Source organism: Dendrobates tinctorius, unplaced genomic scaffold (genome assembly GCF_039654945.1).
Source record: "Dendrobates tinctorius isolate UK_male_01 unplaced genomic scaffold, ASM3965494v1 ptg000155l, whole genome shotgun sequence".
Taxonomy (NCBI): Eukaryota; Metazoa; Chordata; class Amphibia; order Anura; family Dendrobatidae; genus Dendrobates; species Dendrobates tinctorius.
This window is the reverse complement of record NW_027361822.1, coordinates 220,750-239,826: the sequence shown is the minus strand read 5'-3', so window position 1 is coordinate 239,826 and position 19,077 is coordinate 220,750. Positions and strand designations below refer to the sequence as shown.

At 47.9% G+C, this 19,077-nt stretch overlaps 1 protein-coding gene across 1 annotated transcript in view; it reads right to left on the bottom strand.

Annotated features, from left to right (window-relative positions):
* The window catches only part of LOC141051161 (uncharacterized), a 74,602-nt gene extending 67,889 nt beyond the window's left edge, over nucleotides 1–6,713 (bottom strand). Inside the window, exon 1 of the mRNA XM_073548026.1 lies at nucleotides 4,634–6,713. Within this exon, the coding sequence (XP_073404127.1) occupies nucleotides 4,634–6,453 (1,820 nt within the window). The 5' untranslated portion in view covers nucleotides 6,454–6,713. The remainder of the gene's footprint in view (nucleotides 1–4,633) is intronic.
* Nucleotides 6,714–19,077: the final 12,364 nt, after the last annotated feature.

Genomic DNA, 19,077 nt, shown 5'->3' with positions numbered 1-19,077 from the left:
ATTCCATCTCGGGGATCTACAAATTGTTGACAAGCCCAGATCGAGAAAACCTCCTTCCATTTTGCAAGGCTTGGGAGACTGAGCTCCTTAGAATATTTACGAAGGAGCAGTGAGATAAACTGTTTTTCCTCTCCCACAAATCGGCTATCGCCACTAAATTACAAGAAACAAGCTATAAAAGTGCAAGGTGGTACTGGGTCCCCCCCACTTTGTAAATATGGTTCCAGGCTTGGACTGGCCCATAGGGGAACAGGAGAATTACCCGGTGGGCCCCTGTGCAGACACGGGCCCCTAACCCCACTATATGGGCAGTACTTGGCATAATTCACATGATTTACTCTGTACGGAAAAAAAGCAGCATCTCCTCATTCATTAACCAAAGTACCTAGTTTATTATTATATAGAGAAAATGTACATTGTAAACAGGGGTAGCGTAATATTTGCATGCAGGTGAAAAGTGGGCCCCCAAAATAATTGTTACTGGTGGGCTCTTGCCTCCCCAGTCTGACACTGTATGGTTCCCTGAGGTATCTATTCTATGATGGCGTAGCGGGGTGCATGTGGGGAAGAAGTCATATATATGGTGGTGTTGCCTGGCTCTGGGGGCTTTCCAGGAATGGTCAGAGTTAATAAGGAGGTGACAGGAGTATAAGTACCTAAAACACCAGAAGCTACACTGTTATACATGTTTTCTATGCCTAAAAAGGTGTATAAATAATACGTCACTGGCAGTCAGTAGACTCCTCTTCTTTAGAAGAATGGTACGTTGAGATGGCTAGAATCCATGCTATGGAAAAACTGATGGCTCAAACACAAGAAGAGACTATTACAACCGCTATTTCAGGGATTCATTGGGAAACCTTCCCCCCTTTTCCACTTTACCAAAATATCCCAAGGTGCCTTAGTTTGTCCCTTCTTTGCACTCTCCTAGACCAACAAATTGTCAAATACTTTCCCGCTAATTGAGGTCCTAACATCCTGATTGTAATCCAATTGTCACAGCCCCTGTCGCGCCTCCTTATACTTACCTCTCCGCTCCTGCGCCGCAGCCTCTCGCCGGCCGACAGCCGAGGCGTCCTCCTCTGACTGGTCTGTGGCCGATGGCGTCATTGCACGCTATGCGCCGTAGGCCGTCTCCCTCCTCCTTGTTCTCCGGCGGTGCCCTGACCCGGAAGCACCGCCGGACCAATGGGAGGAGATGCCTGGGTATATTAGGCCACCCTCCTGTAATGGAGGCGCCTGATCTTTGTGTTACATATGCACGTTAGGCCCGCTACTCTTTTGTCTCTGGTGATCCCTTGCTTCTGTTGCTGCAGTCCCTGCTCCGGTCCTGTGTCCCTGTGCTGCCCTCCTGCAGTCCTACTCCGGTCCTGCCTCCTGTTGTCTCATGGTCCACTCCTGCAGTCCTACTCCAGTCCTGCCTCCTGCTGTGACAGACTCAGCTTCTGCTGAGCCCATTTTCCTTTTTAGAGTGGACCTTCTGGGCCGTGGCACCCACCCACCTAGGGCGAGCTGACCTAGTGAGAACCCACCCCCTGTACAGGGAGTGTCAGGGGCAAGACCAAGGGGGTGAGCCACCACGACTGCTGGGACCAGACAGCCGGCTCAGGGGGACACTGCGGGAGTGTCTGACGACCAGGGACAGGCAGGAAACAAGACAAGACAAGAGGTAAGTGCAAGGTATCTTCATTAAGATCTTCAGGATCACATTCAGTGTAAAAACGTGAGAACAAGCAAAACGTGCAAAGGGCGTGCGTGGGCACGCCAAGGTCCATAGCATGGTACGTGCCAGGTGGCACACCTAGGTACAGGCACAATGGCATCAGACTCCGGACCGCAGGCAACGATAGACATGATCAAGGCATCAGGCTGCGGACATCAGGCCACAGTCATCCAGCTTACGTTCTCTGGCAGCGATCGGCAGGTTCCGGGAATCCGGCAGGCAAACCAGGGTTCAGGCAAGGAGGAACGTCAGATATCCAGGCATGGTGCGTGTTAGGGAACACGCCAAGGTCCAAGGCTAGGTGCGTGTGTAGGGGACACGCCAGGGTTCAAGGCTAGGTGCAAGGCAAGGTGCGTGTGTAGGGGACACGCCAGGGTTCACAAAACGAGACAGGGTGCGTGTGTAGAGACACGCCAAGGCACAAGGTACTAGACAGAGTCCTGCGCGTGCAAAGGGGCACGCCAGGGTCAGGCGAGGCAGAGTCCTGCGCGTGCAGAGAGGCACGCCAGGGTCAGGGTTCCAGGACAGGGTTAGGGCCCATGCGTGCAAGAGGGCACAACAGGGGACATGGCAAGGCCTGCGCGTACTTTTACAGAAGCACGGGGAGGTATGCCATAGGCAGGCGAGGGCCTGCGCGTGCTTTAGAGAGCACGCAGAGCACAGTGCAGAAACATCGTGAAGTGCAAGGGAGCACAGAGGGCACGGCTGGGGCACTGGCTAGCTGATCGGGCTGCGCCGCTGACAGACGGGCAAGACTCCAGTGAACCCGGCTGAGGCATGGCAGGCGACACAGCTGTCACTGACCGACGAGCACGGCTGAGGCACAAGCAAGCGGGCACGGCTGAGGCACAAACAGGAGGCTAGGAAGGCCAGGCGCATGCAAAGGACACACGAAGAAACAGAGCAAGGGAAGACAAGACGAGAAACCAGGCAGAGCTTAGACAGAGTACAGAACCAGGGATGGAAGCATAGGCAGAAACACGGAATCAGGTCAGAGCAAGAACAGAGCTAGCAGCGGAGCGTAGGCCGAAGCCCAGAGCCGGGCCAAGGGAGAACCTTGGGACTAGCCTAGAAATGTGCAAGAGAGCATAATAGGGAAAGAGTCTAGCAACGGAGCGTAGGCCGAAGCCCAGAGCCGGGCCAAGGCAGAGCCTTGGGACTAGACATGGAAAAGAGCACAAAAGGAAAGAAAGGAGGGATGGTGCGTGTGCCAGGGAGCACTACAGAGCACCATAGGAGAGAGCGAGGCAGAGCAAACAAAGACTGAGACCATAGGAAGGAACAAGGCAGAGCAAGTCAAGGTACGAAACAAGGCATAGCGAAAACAGGCAAGGCAGAGAATAACAGAAGGACTACAAGTCCAAGCAGGACAAGGACGAACATGGCACAACGGACAAACATAAGACAAGGCACGGGAGAAGAGACGCAGTACGAGCACAGAGCGTGTGCAGAGACGCACGACAGAGCTAGGTGCACGGGCACAGAATAGAGGGAGTGCCCCACAGACCAAGTAGCCATGCAGGGACACGACACAATACTCAGGCCCTGAGCACAGGAAGGGGCGGTCTAATATAGGGCATAGCACCTCCTCTTCCGGGTCAGGACCAGGGGAGAACTTCCTGGTTCAGATGCTCTAGGATCACAGAGCGCAGTCACATGATCTGGGTTTCAGACATGACGAGATGATCACAGAAACAGACAGTGCAGGATCTTAGGAAACATCACATGATCAAGGTTTCAGACATGACAAGATGATTGCAGAACCAGACAGTGCAGGATCCTAGGAAAGACACATGATCAGGGATTCTAGACATGACGCGAAGATCACAGAAGGCAAAGCAGAAACACAGTCATCTTGCAGCTCAGCAGACATGAGGTGAGTGTGCACACTGCTCTAGGGTCATGAGGTATAACAGACATGGCGAGCATGACACCTGCTGTCCCGTGGTCCTCTCCTGTAGACCTGCTCCAGTCCTGTCTCCTGTGTCCTGCTCTGTCCTGTTGTTCCGTGGTCCCCGCCTGCAGTCCTGCTCCAGTTCTATCTCCCGTGTCCTGTTCTGTCCTGTTGTTCCGTGGTTCCCGCCTGCAGTCCTACTCCAGTCCTGTCTCCTGTTGTAGAATCATAGAATCGTAGAGTTGGAAGGGACCTCCTGGGCCATCTGGTCCAACCCCATGCTCAAAGCAGGATTCGCTAAATCATCCCAGTCAGATGTCTGTCCAGCCTCTGTTGTGTTGTGAACCTCACCTGCAGTCCTGCTTCAGTCCTGTCTCCCGTGTCCTGCACCATCCTGTTGTTCCGTGGTCCTTGCCTACAGTTCTACAGATGTCTGTCCAGCCTCTGTTGTGTTGTGAACCTAACCTGCAGTCCTGCTTCAGTCCTGTCTCCCATTTACTGCACCATCCTGTTGTTCCGTGGTCCTTGCCTACAGTCCTACTCCAGTCCTTTCAGAGTCGCCCCTCCTGTTACTGGCTATCGTGGTACTCAAACCTCTGGGCCTGCTCCTAACGATCCCTGTATAGGGGTCGGTTTCACCTAGTTGCTCACCCAGGGGCCCCTCGGTGCCACGATCCAGAGGGTCCACTCCTGGAGGCTTGCCTCGCCGAGCCAGGACGTTAACACCAATATACTCTATAAAGTAATGAATACAAATATATCCCCTTGTTTTTCCTTTGTCTTCTCTTTGCCTCCAATACCTTAAGCATCTTGCTTATCCATATTCAAAACCAGTTTCACTTATATTTGTACCATGATTATCTCTCTTTACTCATATCCTTTCATGCTTTATGGAATGAAATCTATATATCCATTTTTTCTGTTCTTCGTCTTCCAGACTTTGATTTTCTCTTTATTGTAATATAATGCTGTTACAAAATCAATAAAACTTTGTATTTGAGAAAAAAAATGGCTACTTTCTTGTGTGAGTTTTTAGATGTCCTTTAAGATGTGTTTTCTGATTAAAACATTTCACACATTCAGAACATGAAAATGGATTCTCCCCTGTGTGTATTTTCTGATGTCTAACCAGACTTGATTTCTTTGTAAAAGGTTTCCCACATTCTAAACAAGAAAATGGTTTCTCTCCTGTGTGACTCATCTGATGCGTAACTAAACTTGATCTTTGTGTAAAAAATTTCCCACATTCTGAACATGAAAAAGGTTTCTCTCCTGTGTGTACTTTCTGATGTCTAACAAGACCGGATTTATCTGTAAAACATTTCCCACATTCTGAACAAGAAAATGGATTCTCCCCTGTGTGAACTCTGTGATGTTTAGCAAGATCATATTTCGTACAATAGCATTCCCCACACTCTGAACATGAGAAAGGCTTCTCTCCTGTGTGAACTCTCTGATGTGTTAGAAGTTTATATTTGTCACTATAATGTTTCCTACATTCTGAACATGAAAATGGCTTCTCACCTGTGTGAACTCTCTGATGTGTTAGAAGTTTATATTTGTCACTATAATGTTTCCCACATTCTGAACATGAAAATGGCTTCTCACCTGTGTGAACTCTCTGATGTGTTAGAAGTTTATATTTGTCACTATAATGTTTCCCACATTCTGAACATGAAAATGGCTTCTCTCCTGTGTGATTTTTCAGATGTGAAACAAGATGTGCTTTATGATTAAAACATTTCCCACATTCTGAACATGAATATGGCGTCTCCCCTGTGTGAATTCTCTGATGCGTAACAAAATTTGATCTTTCCGTAAAACATTTCCCACATTCTGAACATGAAAAAGGCTTCTCCCCTGTGTGATTTTTCAGATGTGAAACAAGATGTGCTTTCCGATTAAAACATTTCCCACATTCTGAACATGAAAATGGCTTCACCCCTGAGTGTAACATCTGATGTGTAACAAGACATGATTTTGTTGTAAAACATTTTCCACATTCTGAACAAGAAAGTGGCTTCTCTCCTGTGTGAATTCTCTGATGTTCCACAAGTAAGCATTTCTGACTATAACATTTCCCACATTCTGAACATGAAAATGGCTTCACCCCTGTGTGTCTCATCTGATGTGTAACAAGACACAATTTCGTTATAAAACATTTCCCACATTCTGAACATGAAAATGGCTTCGCAATTGAGTGGATTCTCTGATGTCTAACAAGTAAGTATTTCTCACAAAAACGTTTCCCACATTCTGAACATGAAAATGGCTTAACCCCTGTGTGATTTTTCAGATGTGCAACAAGACATGATTTTGTTGTAAAACGTTTCTCACATTCTGAACATGAAAATGGCTTATACCCTATGTGATTTTTCAGATGTGTAACAAGACATGGTTTTGTGGTAAAACGTTTTCCACATTCTGAACAAGAAAATGGCTTCTCACCTGTGTGTATTCTCTGATGTCTAACAAGTAAGGATTTCTCACTATAACGTTTCCCATATTCTGAACATAAAAATGGCTTCTCTCCTGTGTGTATTCTCTGATGTCTAACAAGACACGATTTCTTTGTAAAACGTTTCCCACATTCTGAACATGAAAATGGCTTCTCCCCTGTGTGTATTCTCCGATGTATAACAAGACTTGATTTATGTGTAAAACATTTCCCACATTCTGAACATGAAAATGGCTTTTCACCTGAGTGCATTTTCAGATGTGCTTCAAGATGTGTTTTCTGGTTAAAATATTTCCCACAGTCTGAACATACAAAACGTTTCTCCTCTATGTAAACTATTTCATGTTCAACAGCGCTTAAGTGACTTTTGTTTTCCATATTTGTCTTTGATGAAGAAGAAAAAAAAACTTGCTGAAAAGGATCAGAGGACAGATTTTTTCTGATGAGATCTTGAGGTGTATGTGTTATAATGGCATGTACTTCACAAGTATTTGGTGTGATATTAAGATTATCAGCTGAAAAATCTGAGAATATTAGACAGCCCTCTATGCTCCTAGTACAGTCATCTGCCAAGAATAAAAATATTTGTCAGTAACCTTGCACTGAAATATTATTTATATTATATACTCTATAGCATTTCCTGGCAAACTGCAATATAAGTCAACATTTTATTTTTCCACTTGTAAAAGGTGCAGATACGGTGTTGAAATGCATTGTGAAATAAGAAAAACTTTTGCTCATCATCTTTTCTGGAAAATTGATTCACTTCAGCAGTGCTCCCCTATACTCTGTATGGTGTGCCCACAGCTCCTCTATGCAAGGTATGGTGGGCCCAGAGCTCCCCTATGCCCCGTATGGTGGGCCCACAGCTCCTATATGCAATGTATGGTGGGCCTACAGCTCCCCATACACAGTATGATGGGCCCACAGCTCCGATATCAGGACCGCCATCAGGGCATTACTGCCCTGACTGGCGTATGGGGCCCGGTGGGCAGAGGGGGCCCACATCGGTCCCGGTCTCCTCTGCTGACCGGGCCCCTCCCGGCAGGTAAACCGGGCCCTTAGCGCGGCGCTGCGGTGACGAAACGCTATTGACATGCGGGCCCGCCGGCCCGCACGTCAATAGTTAACAGCCGCAGCGCACATCGCCGGCATCTGACGTCACTGTTAGTCATCGGTGAGTGCACGCTTCAGCTGCGTGGAGGGACGGAGCCTCACCGCTGGAGCACGGCCAGGTAAGAACTTGTTTGTTTTTTTAATTTAATTTTGAGAGCGGCGATCCAGGGCAGACTGTGAGACGGGGGCAGAAGGCAGGATGCTGGGGCAGAATGCTGGACATGGGGCAGAATGCTGGACACTGGGGCAGAATGCAGACACGGGGGTAGAATGCTGGACACTGGGGCAGAATGCAGACACAGGGGTAGAATGCTGGACACTGGGGCAGAATGCTGGACACTGGGGCAGAATGCTGGGGCAGAATGCTGGATGCTGGGGCAGAATGAAGACACGGGGGTAGAATGCTGTGGATCCGGGCAGAATGCTGGACACTGGGGCAGAATGCAGACACGGGTGGTAGAATGGTGGACACTGGGACAGAACGCTGGACGCTGGGGCAGAATGCAGACATGGGGCAGAATGTTGGACACGGGCAGAATGCTGGACACTGGGGCAGACTGCAAGACATATGGCAGAATGTTGGACGCTGGGGTAGAATGCTGGACGCTAGGGCAGAATGCAGACATGGGGGCAGAATGCTGGACACTGGGGCAGAATGCTGGAATCTGGGGCAGAATGCTGGACACAGGGGCAGAATGCTGGTGTCACGTCTCTGTCAGACTCAGGGCCTGCTGTTCCGGCTTCGGCCACAAGGAGGGGCCGGACTGACACGTCGCCACCAGACTCGGGGCCTGCTGTTCCGGTCTCGGCCGCTAGGAGGCGCCGGACCGTCGCGTCGCCGTCGGACTCGGGGACGGCTGTTCCTGCCTCGGCCACTGGGAGGCACCGTGGTTCGCCCCTGGGTGAGGGTGGTGACAGAGAAGAGGCTCCTGCACAGGCATCTGGTGGGCGCAGACTCTGCCCCTCTGTCAGTCATGTAGGGCTTACTGCATCACCATCTGGCCTGGTCCTGGGGCGGTCCTAATTACATCATCAGTCCGGGAACCTGTGAGGGATGACCTGATCCCTCAATTACCTTGGGACTGGTCTTGCAAGCTGCCGGATATATTCTTGGTTCCCCTGCGTGTTACTCTGTGAATTGCTATAGTTAACTCTGACCTCAGCCTGGATTTCTGACTATTCTATTGATTGCCGTTTTTGTACCTTTGCCTCTCTTCCGATTTTTTTACGCTGACCTTCGCTTGGATTCCTGACCCTTCTGCTGCCTGCTGATTCTGTACCTTTGCTGCCCTTCTGGTTTTACTGACCTTGGCCCAGACTTTTGACTCTTCTTCTGCCTGCTGACTTGCACCTCTGCTGCCCTCCAGCCTCCGACTCCTGCCTCCTGACTACGATTACGGGTTTTAGTTTTAACCCCCTTGGCGGCCGTCCTGCTCTGGTCCACTGCTCCACCAGACAGCTACCCCCTGGGCCTTGCTACAATTCCAGATCCCTGTATAGGGGTTAAGGGTCTCGAGGTTACTCGGGGCGCTGTTCCTACTGCAGCCCAGATTCGCAGACAACCGTCACAGCTGGACACAGGGGTAGGATGCTGGACACGGGGGTAGAATGCTGGACACGGGGGTAGAATGCTGGACACGGGGGTAGAATGCTGGACACGGGAGTAGAATGCTAGACACGGGGGTAGAATGATAGACACGGGGGCAGAATGCTAGACACGGGGGCAGAATGCAAGACACTGGGGCAGAATGAAGACATGGGTGCAGACACGGGGGCAGAATGCTGGACACTGGGGCAGAATGCTGGACGCTGGGGCAGAATGCTGGACGATCGGGCGGAATGCTGGACGATCGGGCGGAATGCTGGACGATCGGGCGGAATGCTGGACACTGGGGCGGAATGCTGGACACTGGGGCGGAATGCTGGACACTGGGGCGGAATGCAGGACACGGGGGCAGAATGCAGGACACGGGGGCAGAATGCAGGACATGGGGGCAGAATGCAGGACATGGGGGCAGAATGTGACAGTGAGACACAGGAGGGGCAGAATGTGACAGTAAGACACAGGAGGGGGCAGAATGTGAGACACGGCATGATTGGAGATCATGGGACAGGATGGATACGATGGAGACAGATGGGGCAGGATGGATACTCATGAGGGTGGGATGGGAGAACATATGACTGAAGCCAGGAATGAGACACACGGGGGTCAGGATGGGGGATATTATTACCATAGGGGCTAATTAAGGGATATTATTACTGCAGTGATGTATTTAATTTTTTGAGTATACTGTTTTAAATGGGAGGGCGGTCCTGTTACTGTGCACTCACTATGTCACCTTTTTTTCTTTATGTGGTGTAATGTAGAATTTGGGGAAAAAAAAGTAATGTGTTCTGCAAGCCGAGCTCTAGATAGCTGTGTTATTTCCTGCAGAGACGAGTCCAGCCTGGAAGACGTGATTGCGATCTGTGCTGGATGAAAGATGAAAAGCAAGGATGAAGGACTTCACCTAGAGACATCACTGGTGAGTTAGTGTGTTACCTATACACTGACACTATACACTGTATACTACAGTTGTGGCCAAAAGTATTGACACCCCTGCAATTCTGTCAGATAATACTCAGTTTCTTCCTGATAATGATTGCAATCACAAATTCTTTAGTATTATTATCTTCATTTAATTTGTCTTAAATGAAAAAACACAAAAGAGAATGAAGCAAAAAGCAAAACATTGATCATTTCACACAAAACTCCAAAAATAGGCCAGACAAAAGTATTGGCACCCTCAGCCTAATACTTGGTTGCACAACCTTTAGCCAAAATAACTGCGACCAACCGCTTCCGGTAACCATCAATGAGTTTCTTACAATGCTCTGCTGGAATTTTAGATCATTCTTCTTTGGCAAACTGCTCCCGATCCCTGATATTTGAAGGGTGCCTTCTCCAAACTGCCATTTTTAGATCTCTCCACAGGTGTTCTATGGGATTCAGGTCTGGACTCATTGCTGGCCACCTTAGAAGTCTCCAGTGCTTTCAAACCATTTTCTAGTGCTTTTTGAAGTGTGTTTTGGGTCATTGTCCTGCTGGAAGACACATGCCCTCTGAGGGAGACCCAGCTTTCTCACACTGGGCCCTACATTATGCTGCAAAATTTGTTGTTAGTCTTCAGACTTCATAATGCCATGCACACGGTCAAGCAGTCCAGTGCCAGAGGCAGCAAAACCCCAAAACATCAGGGAACCTCTGCCATGTTTGACTGTAGGGACCGTGTTCTTTTATTGAATTCCTCTTTTTTTCTCCTGTAAACTCTATGTTGATGCCTTTGCCCAAAAAGCTCTACTTTTGTCTCATCTGACCAGAGAACATTCTTCCAAAACGTTTTAGGCTTTTTCAGGTAAGTTTTGGCAAACTCCAGCCTGGCTTTTTTATGTCTCGGGGTAAGAAGTGGAGTCTTCCTGGGTCTCCTACCATACAGTCCCTTTTCATTCAGACTCCGACGGATAGTACGGGTAGACACTGTTGTACCCTCGGACTGCAGGGCAGCTTGAACTTGTTTGGATGTTAGTCGAGGTTCTTTATCCAACATCCGCACAATCTTGTGTTGAAATCTCTTGTTAATTTTTCTTTTCCGTGCACATCTAGGGAGGTTAGCCACAGTGCCATGGGCTTTAAACTTCTTGATGACACTGCTCACGGTAGACACAGGAACATTCAGGTCTTTGGAGATGGACTTGTAGGCCTTGAGATTGCTCATGCTTCCTCACAATTTGGTTTCTCAAGTCCTCAGACAGTTCTTTGGTCTTCTTTCTTTTCTCCATGCTCAATGTGGTACACACAAGGACACAGGACAGAGGTTGAGTCAACTTTAATCCATGTCAACTGGCTGCAAGTGTGATTTAGTTATTGCCAACACCTGTTAGGCGCCACAGGTAAGTTACAGGTGCTGTTAATTACACAAATAAGTGACGCATCACATGATTTTTCGAACAGTGCCAATACTTTTGTCCACCCTCTTTTTTATGTTTGGTGTGGAATTATATCCAATTTGGCTTTAGGACAATTCTTTTTGTGTTTTTCATTTAAGACAAATTAAATGAAGATAATAATACCAAAGAATTTGTGTTTGCAATCATTTTCAGGAAGAAACTGAGTATTATATGACAAAATTGCAGGGGTGTCAATACTTTTGGCCACAACTGTATATACAGAGGTCCTGTGTATAATGTCACCAGTGATCACTGTATTACCTGTACATTATATACAGAGCTCCTGTGTATAATGTCATTGATCACTATATTACCTGTACACAGACACTGCATACTAAGTACAGATCTCCTATGTATTATGGCACTTATGGTGATAGTATTATGTTTTTTTACTAATGATCAGTATTGTAGTATTCAGTCACCATGTGGTGGTAATATGTGGTGTGGGCATGGTGCGGTGGTATTTGTCCCTTGTATGTGCTATTATTTGGTCACTTTGTGGTGGTAATATGTGGTCTGGTCATGGTGTGGCAGTATTTGTTCCTTGTATGTGATATTATTCGGTCACTGTGGTAGTAATATGTAGTCTGGACATGGTGTAGCGGTATTTGTTCCTTGTATGTGATATTATTGGTTATTTGTTATTTTAAAAATTGAAAAATAAATAAAAATATACCTAAATTGTATTGCATATTTTAACAAATATTTAATAGGTTAGAGTAGAGTAGGGCCTGGCCAAAAGTGTCTACCCTGTGGCGGCTTAAAAAAATATGTGGCCAAAACAAAAGCTGCTGGCTATATGTGTGATCTGGTGATGGGAACTGATAATGTGGGATTGGTGAGAAGTCGAGTTTTTCCAAGAGAGAGCGGTAGGACTGTGGACAGTTCGAGGGGTGGAGCCTGGGCGGAGTCTCAAGGGGGCCCCAAAAATTTTGTCAGTATGGGGCCCCGAAATTCCTAGTGGCAGCCCTGTCCACTATACACAGTATGATGGGCTCACAGCTTCCCTATGCACAGCATGAGGTCCCCACTGTTTGCCCAAAATACAATGAGTCCCACAATAGCCATCAAACTGTATAAGGGCCCCAACATTAGTCCCCAAACTATATAATGGTTCCCACATTAGCTTCCAAACAGCATAATGCCCCACCCTCCACATTAGCTCCCAAACTGTATAATGGTCCCTGCATTAGTCCCCAAGCTGTATATTGGCCTCTGCATTAGTCCCCAAGCCATATAATGGCCTCTGCATTAGTCCCCAAGCTGTAAAATAGCTCCCGCATTAATCTTTAAGCAGTATAATGGCTTCCATATTAGTCCCCAAGCTGTATAATGGCCCGTGCATTAGTCCACAAGCTGTATAATGGCTCCTGCATTAGTCCACAAACAGTATAATGGCCCCTGCATTAGTTCACATGGCCCGTACATTAGTACCCAAGCTGTATAAAGGCCCCAGCATTAGTCCACAAGCTGTATAAAAGCCCCTGCATTAGTCCCCAAGCTGTATAATGGCCCCTGCATTAGTCCCCAAGCTGCATAATGGCCCCTGCATTAGTCCACAAGCTGTATAATGGCCCCTGCATTAGTCCCCAAGCTGTATAATGGCCCCTGCATTAGTCTCCATCTGTATAATGGCCTCTGCATTAGTCCACAAGCTGTATAATGGCCCCTGCATTAGTCCCCATCTGTATAATGGCCCCTGCATTAGTCCCCAAGCTGTATAATGGCCCCTGCATTAGTACCCAAGCTGTATAATGGCCCCTGCATTAGTCCACAAGCTGTATAATGGCCCCTGCATTAGTACCCAAGCTGTATAATGGCCCCTGCATTAGTCCACAAGCTGTATAATGGCCCCTGCATTAGTCCCCAAGCTGTATAATGGCCCCTGCATTAGTCCCCAAGCTGTATAATGGCCCCTGCATTAGTACCCAAGCTGTATAATGGCCCCTGCATTAGTCCACAAGCTGTATAATGGCCCCTGCATTAGTACCCAAGCTGTATAATGGCCCCTGCATTAGTCCCCAAGCTGTATAATGGCCCCTGCATTAGTACCCAAGCTGTATAATGGCCCCTGCATTAGTCCACAAGCTGTATAATGGCCCCTGCATTAGTACCCAAGCTGTATAATGGCCCCTGCATTAGTACCCAAGCTGTATAATGGCCCCTGCATTAGTACCCAAGGTGTATAATGGCCCCTGCATTAGTACCCAAGCTGTATAATGGCCCCTGCATTAGTCCCCAAGCTGTATAATGGCCCCTGCATTAGTACCCAAGCTGTATAATGGCCCCTGCATTAGTCCACAAGCTGTATAATGGCCCCTGCATTAGTCCCCAAGCTGTATAATAGCTCCCGCATTAATCTTTAAGTAGTATAATGGCCCCTGCATTAGTCCCCAAGCTGTATAATGGCCCCTGCATTAGTCCACAAGCTGTATAATGGCCCCTGCATTAGTCCACAAGCTGTATAATGGCCCCTGCATTAGTCCACAAGCTGTATAATGGCCCCTGCATTAGTACCCATGCTGTATAATGGCCCCTGCATTAGTCCACAAGCTGTATAATGGCCCCTGCATTAGTCCACAAGCTGTATAATGGCCCCTGCATTAGTACCCAAGCTGTATAATGGCCCCTGCATTAGTCCACAAGCTGTATAATGGCCCCTGCATTAGTCCACAAGCTGTATAATGGCCCCTGCATTAGTCCACAAGCTGTATAATGGCCCCTGCATTAGTCCACAAGCTGTATAATGGCCCCTGCATTAGTCCCCAAGCTGTATAATGGCCCCTGCATTAGTACCCAAGCTGTATAATAGCTCCCGCATTAATCTTTAAGTAGTATAATGGCCCCTGCATTAGTCCACAAGCTGTATAATGGCCCCTGCATTAGTCCACAAGCTGTATAATGGCCCCTGCATTAGTCCCCATCTGTATAATGGCCCCTGCATTAGTCCACAAGCTGTATAATGGCCCCTGCATTAGTACCCAAGCTGTATAATGGCCCCTGCATTAGTCCACAAGCTGTATAATGGCCCCTGCATTAGTACCCAAGCTGTATAATGGCCCCTGCATTAGTCCACAAGCTGTATAATGGCCCCTGCATTAGTCCCCAAGCTGTATAATGGCCCCTGCATTAGTACCCAAGCTGTATAATGGCCCCTGCATTAGTCCCCAAGCTGTATAATGGCCCCTGCATTAGTCCACAAGCTGTATAATGGCCCCTGCATTAGTCCACAAGCTGTATAATGGCCCCTGCATTAGTACCCAAGCTGTATAATGGCCCCTGCATTAGTCCACAAGCTGTATAATGGCCCCTGCATTAGTCCACAAGCTGTATAATGGCCCCTGCATTAGTCCCCAAGCTGTATAATGGCCCCTGCATTAGTACCCAAGCTGTATAATGGCCCCTGCATTAGTCCCCAAGCTGTATAATGGCCCCTGCATTAGTCCACAAGCTGTATAATGGCCCCTGCATTAGTCCACAAGCTGTATAATGGCCCCTGCATTAGTACCCAAGCTGTATAATGGCCCCTGCATTAGTCCACAAGCTGTATAATGGCCCCTGCATTAGTCCACAAGCTGTATAATGGCCCCTGCATTAGTCCCCAAGCTGTATAATGGCCCCTGCATTAGTCCCCAAGCTGTATAATGGCCCCTGCATTAGTCCACAAGCTGTATAATGGCCCCTGCATTAGTCCCCAAGCTGTATAATGGCCCCTGCATTAGTACCCAAGCTGTATAATAGCTCCCGCATTAATCTTTAAGTAGTATAATGGCCCCTGCATTAGTCCACAAGCTGTATAATGGCCCCTGCATTAGTCCACAAGCTGTATAATGGCCCCTGCATTAGTCCCCATCTGTATAATGGCCCCTGCATTAGTCCACAAGCTGTATAATGGCCCCTGCATTAGTACCCAAGCTGTATAATGGCCCCTGCATTAGTACCCAAGCTGTATAATGGCCCCTGCATTAGTCCACAAGCTGTATAATGGCCCCTGCATTAGTCCCCAAGCTGTATAATGGCCCCTGCATTAGTACCCAAGCTGTATAATGGCCCCTGCATTAGTCCCCAAGCTGTATAATGGCCCCTGCATTAGTCCACAAGCTGTATAATGGCCCCTGCATTAGTCCACAAGCTGTATAATGGCCCCTGCATTAGTACCCAAGCTGTATAATGGCCCCTGCATTAGTCCACAAGCTGTATAATGGCCCCTGCATTAGTCCACAAGCTGTATAATGGCCCCTGCATTAGTCCCCAAGCTGTATAATGGCCCCTGCATTAGTACCCAAGCTGTATAATGGCCCCTGCATTAGTCCCCAAGCTGTATAATGGCCCCTGCATTAGTCCACAAGCTGTATAATGGCCCCTGCATTAGTCCACAAGCTGTATAATGGCCCCTGCATTAGTACCCAAGCTGTATAATGGCCCCTGCATTAGTCCACAAGCTGTATAATGGCCCCTGCATTAGTCCACAAGCTGTATAATGGCCCCTGCATTAGTCCCCAAGCTGTATAATGGCCCCTGCATTAGTCCCCAAGCTGTATAATGGCCCCTGCATTAGTCCACAAGCTGTATAATGGCCCCTGCATTAGTCCCCAAGCTGTATAATGGCCCCTGCATTAGTACCCAAGCTGTATAATGGCCCCTGCATTAGTCCCCAAGCTGTATAATGGCCCCTGCATTAGTCCACAAGCTGTATAATGGCCCCTGCATTAGTCCCCAAGCTGTATAATAGCCCCTGCATTAGTACCCAAGCTGTATAATGGCCCCTGCATTAGTCCCCAAGCTGTATAATGGCCCCTGCATTAGTCCACAAGCTGTATAATGGCCCCTGCATTAGTCCACAAGCTGTATAATGGCCCCTGCATTAGTACCCAAGCTGTATAATGGCCCCTGCATTAGTCCCCAAGCTGTATAATGGCCCCTGCATTAGTCCACAAGCTGTATAATGGCCCCTGCATTAGTACCCAAGCTGTATAATGGCCCCTGCATTAGTACCCAAGCTGTATAATGGCCCCTGCATTAGTCCCCAAGCTGTATAATAGCTCCCGCATTAATCTTTAAGTAGTATAATGGCCCCTGCATTAGTCCACAAGCTGTATAATGGCCCCTGCATTAGTCCACAAGCTGTATAATGGCCCCTGCATTAGTCCACAAGCTGTATAATGGCCCCTGCATTAGTACCCAAGCTGTATAATGGCCCCTGCATTAGTCCCCAAGCTGTATAATGGCCCCTGCATTAGTCCACAAGCTGTATAATGGCCCCTGCATTAGTACCCAAGCTGTATAATGGCCCCTGCATTAGTCCACAAGCTGTATAATGGCCCCTGCATTAGTCCACAAGCTGTATAATGGCCCCTGCATTAGTACCCAAGCTGTATAATAGCTCCCGCATTAATCTTTAAGTAGTATAATGGCCCCTGCATTAGTCCACAAGCTGTATAATGGCCCCTGCATTAGTCCACAAGCTGTATAATGGCCCGTACATTAGTCCCCAAGCTGTATAATAGCTCCCGCATTAATCTTTAAGTAGTATAATGGCCCCTGCATTAGTCCACAAGCTGTATAATGGCCCCTGCATTAGTCCACAAGCTGTATAATGGCCCCTGCATTAGTCCCCAAGCTGTATAATGGCCCCTGCATTAGTACCCAAGCTGTATAATGGCCCCTGCATTAGTCCACAAGCTGTATAATGGCCCCTGCATTAGTCCACAAGCTGTATAATGGCCCCTGCATTAGTCCCCAAGCTGTATAATGGCCCCTGCATTAGTACCCAAGCTGTATAATGGCCCCTGCATTAGTCCACAAGCTGTATAATGGCCCCTGCATTAGTCCACAAGCTGTATAATGGCCCGTACATTAGTCCCCAAGCTGTATAATGGCCCCTGCATTAGTCCCCAAGCTGTATAATGGCCCCTGCATTAGTCCCCAAGCTGTATAATGGCCCCTGCATTAGTCCCCAAGCTGTATAATGGCCCCTGCATTAGTACCCAAGGTGTATAATGGCCCCTGCATTAGTCCACAAGCTGTATAATGGCCCCTGCATTAGTCCCCAAGCTGTATAATGTCCCCTGCATTAGTCCACAAGCTGTATAATGGCCCCTGCATTAGTACCCAAGCTGTATAATGGCCCCTGCATTAGTCCCCAAGCTGTATAATGGCCCCTGCATTAGTCCACAAGCTGTATAATGGCCCCTGCATTAGTACCCAAGCTGTATAATGGCCCCTGCATTAGTCCCCAAGCTGTATAATGGCCCCTGCATTAGTACCCAAGCTGTATAATGGCCCCTGCATTAGTCCACAAGCTGTATAATGGCCCGTACATTAGTCCCCAAGCTGTATAATGTCCCCTGCATTAGTCCCCAAGCTGTATAATGGCCCCTGCATTAGTCCCCAAGCTGTATAATGGCCCCTGCATTAGTACCCAAGCTGTATAATGGCCCCTGCATTAGTACCCAAGGTGTATAATGGCCCCTGCATTAGTACCCAAGCTGTATAATGGCCCCTGCATTAGTCCCCAAGCTGTATAATGGCCCCTGCATTAGTACCCAAGCTGTATAATGGCCCCTGCATTAGTACCCAAGCTGTATAATGGCCCCTGCATTAGTCCCCAAGCTGTATAATGGCCCCTGCATTAGTCCCCAAGCTGTATAATGGCCCCTGCATTAGTACCTGTCATAGTGCTGACGCACGCACTGAACATCAGAGTTCCAGTGCAGAGGGATGATGTCACCATGCTGGGATTCTGACGTTGGTGCCTCAGTCGTTCTGTAGACCTCAAGAATAAAGCGATTTGTGGTCTACAGAACAGAGAGCAGTAGTGCAGGGACATGGTGTTTCTCTGCTCTACTGCAGGGCTTAACTGTATTGGTGCATTATACAAGCTGGTTAATTAAAGTGTAGCTCGGGGTGGGCCCCTCGGAGCGCGGAGTTGGGGCAACTGTCCACTCTGCTATCTGGTAGCTACGCTAATGTATAGTGGGTACGGAAAGTATTCAGATCCTTTAAATTTTTCACTCTGTTTCATTTTGTAAATTCAAAAAGTTCATTTTTTTTTCATTATTGTACACTCTGCACCCCATCTTGACTGAAAAAAAACAGACATGTAGACATTTTTGCAAATTCATTAATAAAGAAAAACTTAAATATCACAGTCATAAGTATTCAGACCCTTTGCTCAGTATTAAGCCTTTTGAGCTTGTACAGCCATGAGTCACAAGTTTTTCACACCTGGATTTGGGGATCCTCTGCCATTCTTCCTTGCAGATCCTCACCAGTTCCGTCAGGCTTGATGGTGAACGTTGGTGGACAGTCATTTTCAAGTCTCTCCAGAGATGCTCAATTGGGTTTAGGTCAGGCCAGTCAGGAATGGTTATAGAGTTGTTCTGAAGCCACTCCTTTGTTATTTTAGCTGTGTGCTTAGGGTTATTGTCTTGTTGGAAAGTGAACCTTTGGCCAAGTCTGAGGTCCAGAGCACTCTGGAAGAGGTTTTCATCCAGGATATATCTCTGTTCTTGGCTGCATTCATGTTTCCTTCAATTGCAACCAGTCGTCCTGCCCCTGCAGCTGAAAAGCACCCCCACAGCATGATGCTGCCACCACCATGTTTCACTGTTGGGATTGTATTGGGCAGGTGATGAGCAGTGCCTGTTTTTCTACACACATAACGCTTAGAATCATCACCAAAAGGGTCTATCTTCGACTCATCAGACCAGAGGATCTTATTTCTCATAGTCTGGGAGTCCTTCATGTGTAATTTTTTAGCAAACTCTATGTGACATGAAGCAGAAGACCATGCTCCGAAGACCTTGTGGGGGCATCACAACACATTAGGAGACCCCAGTCAGAGGACAATAAAACATCCGGACTCCTTATCTATGAACTGGTCCAATATTTATGTTT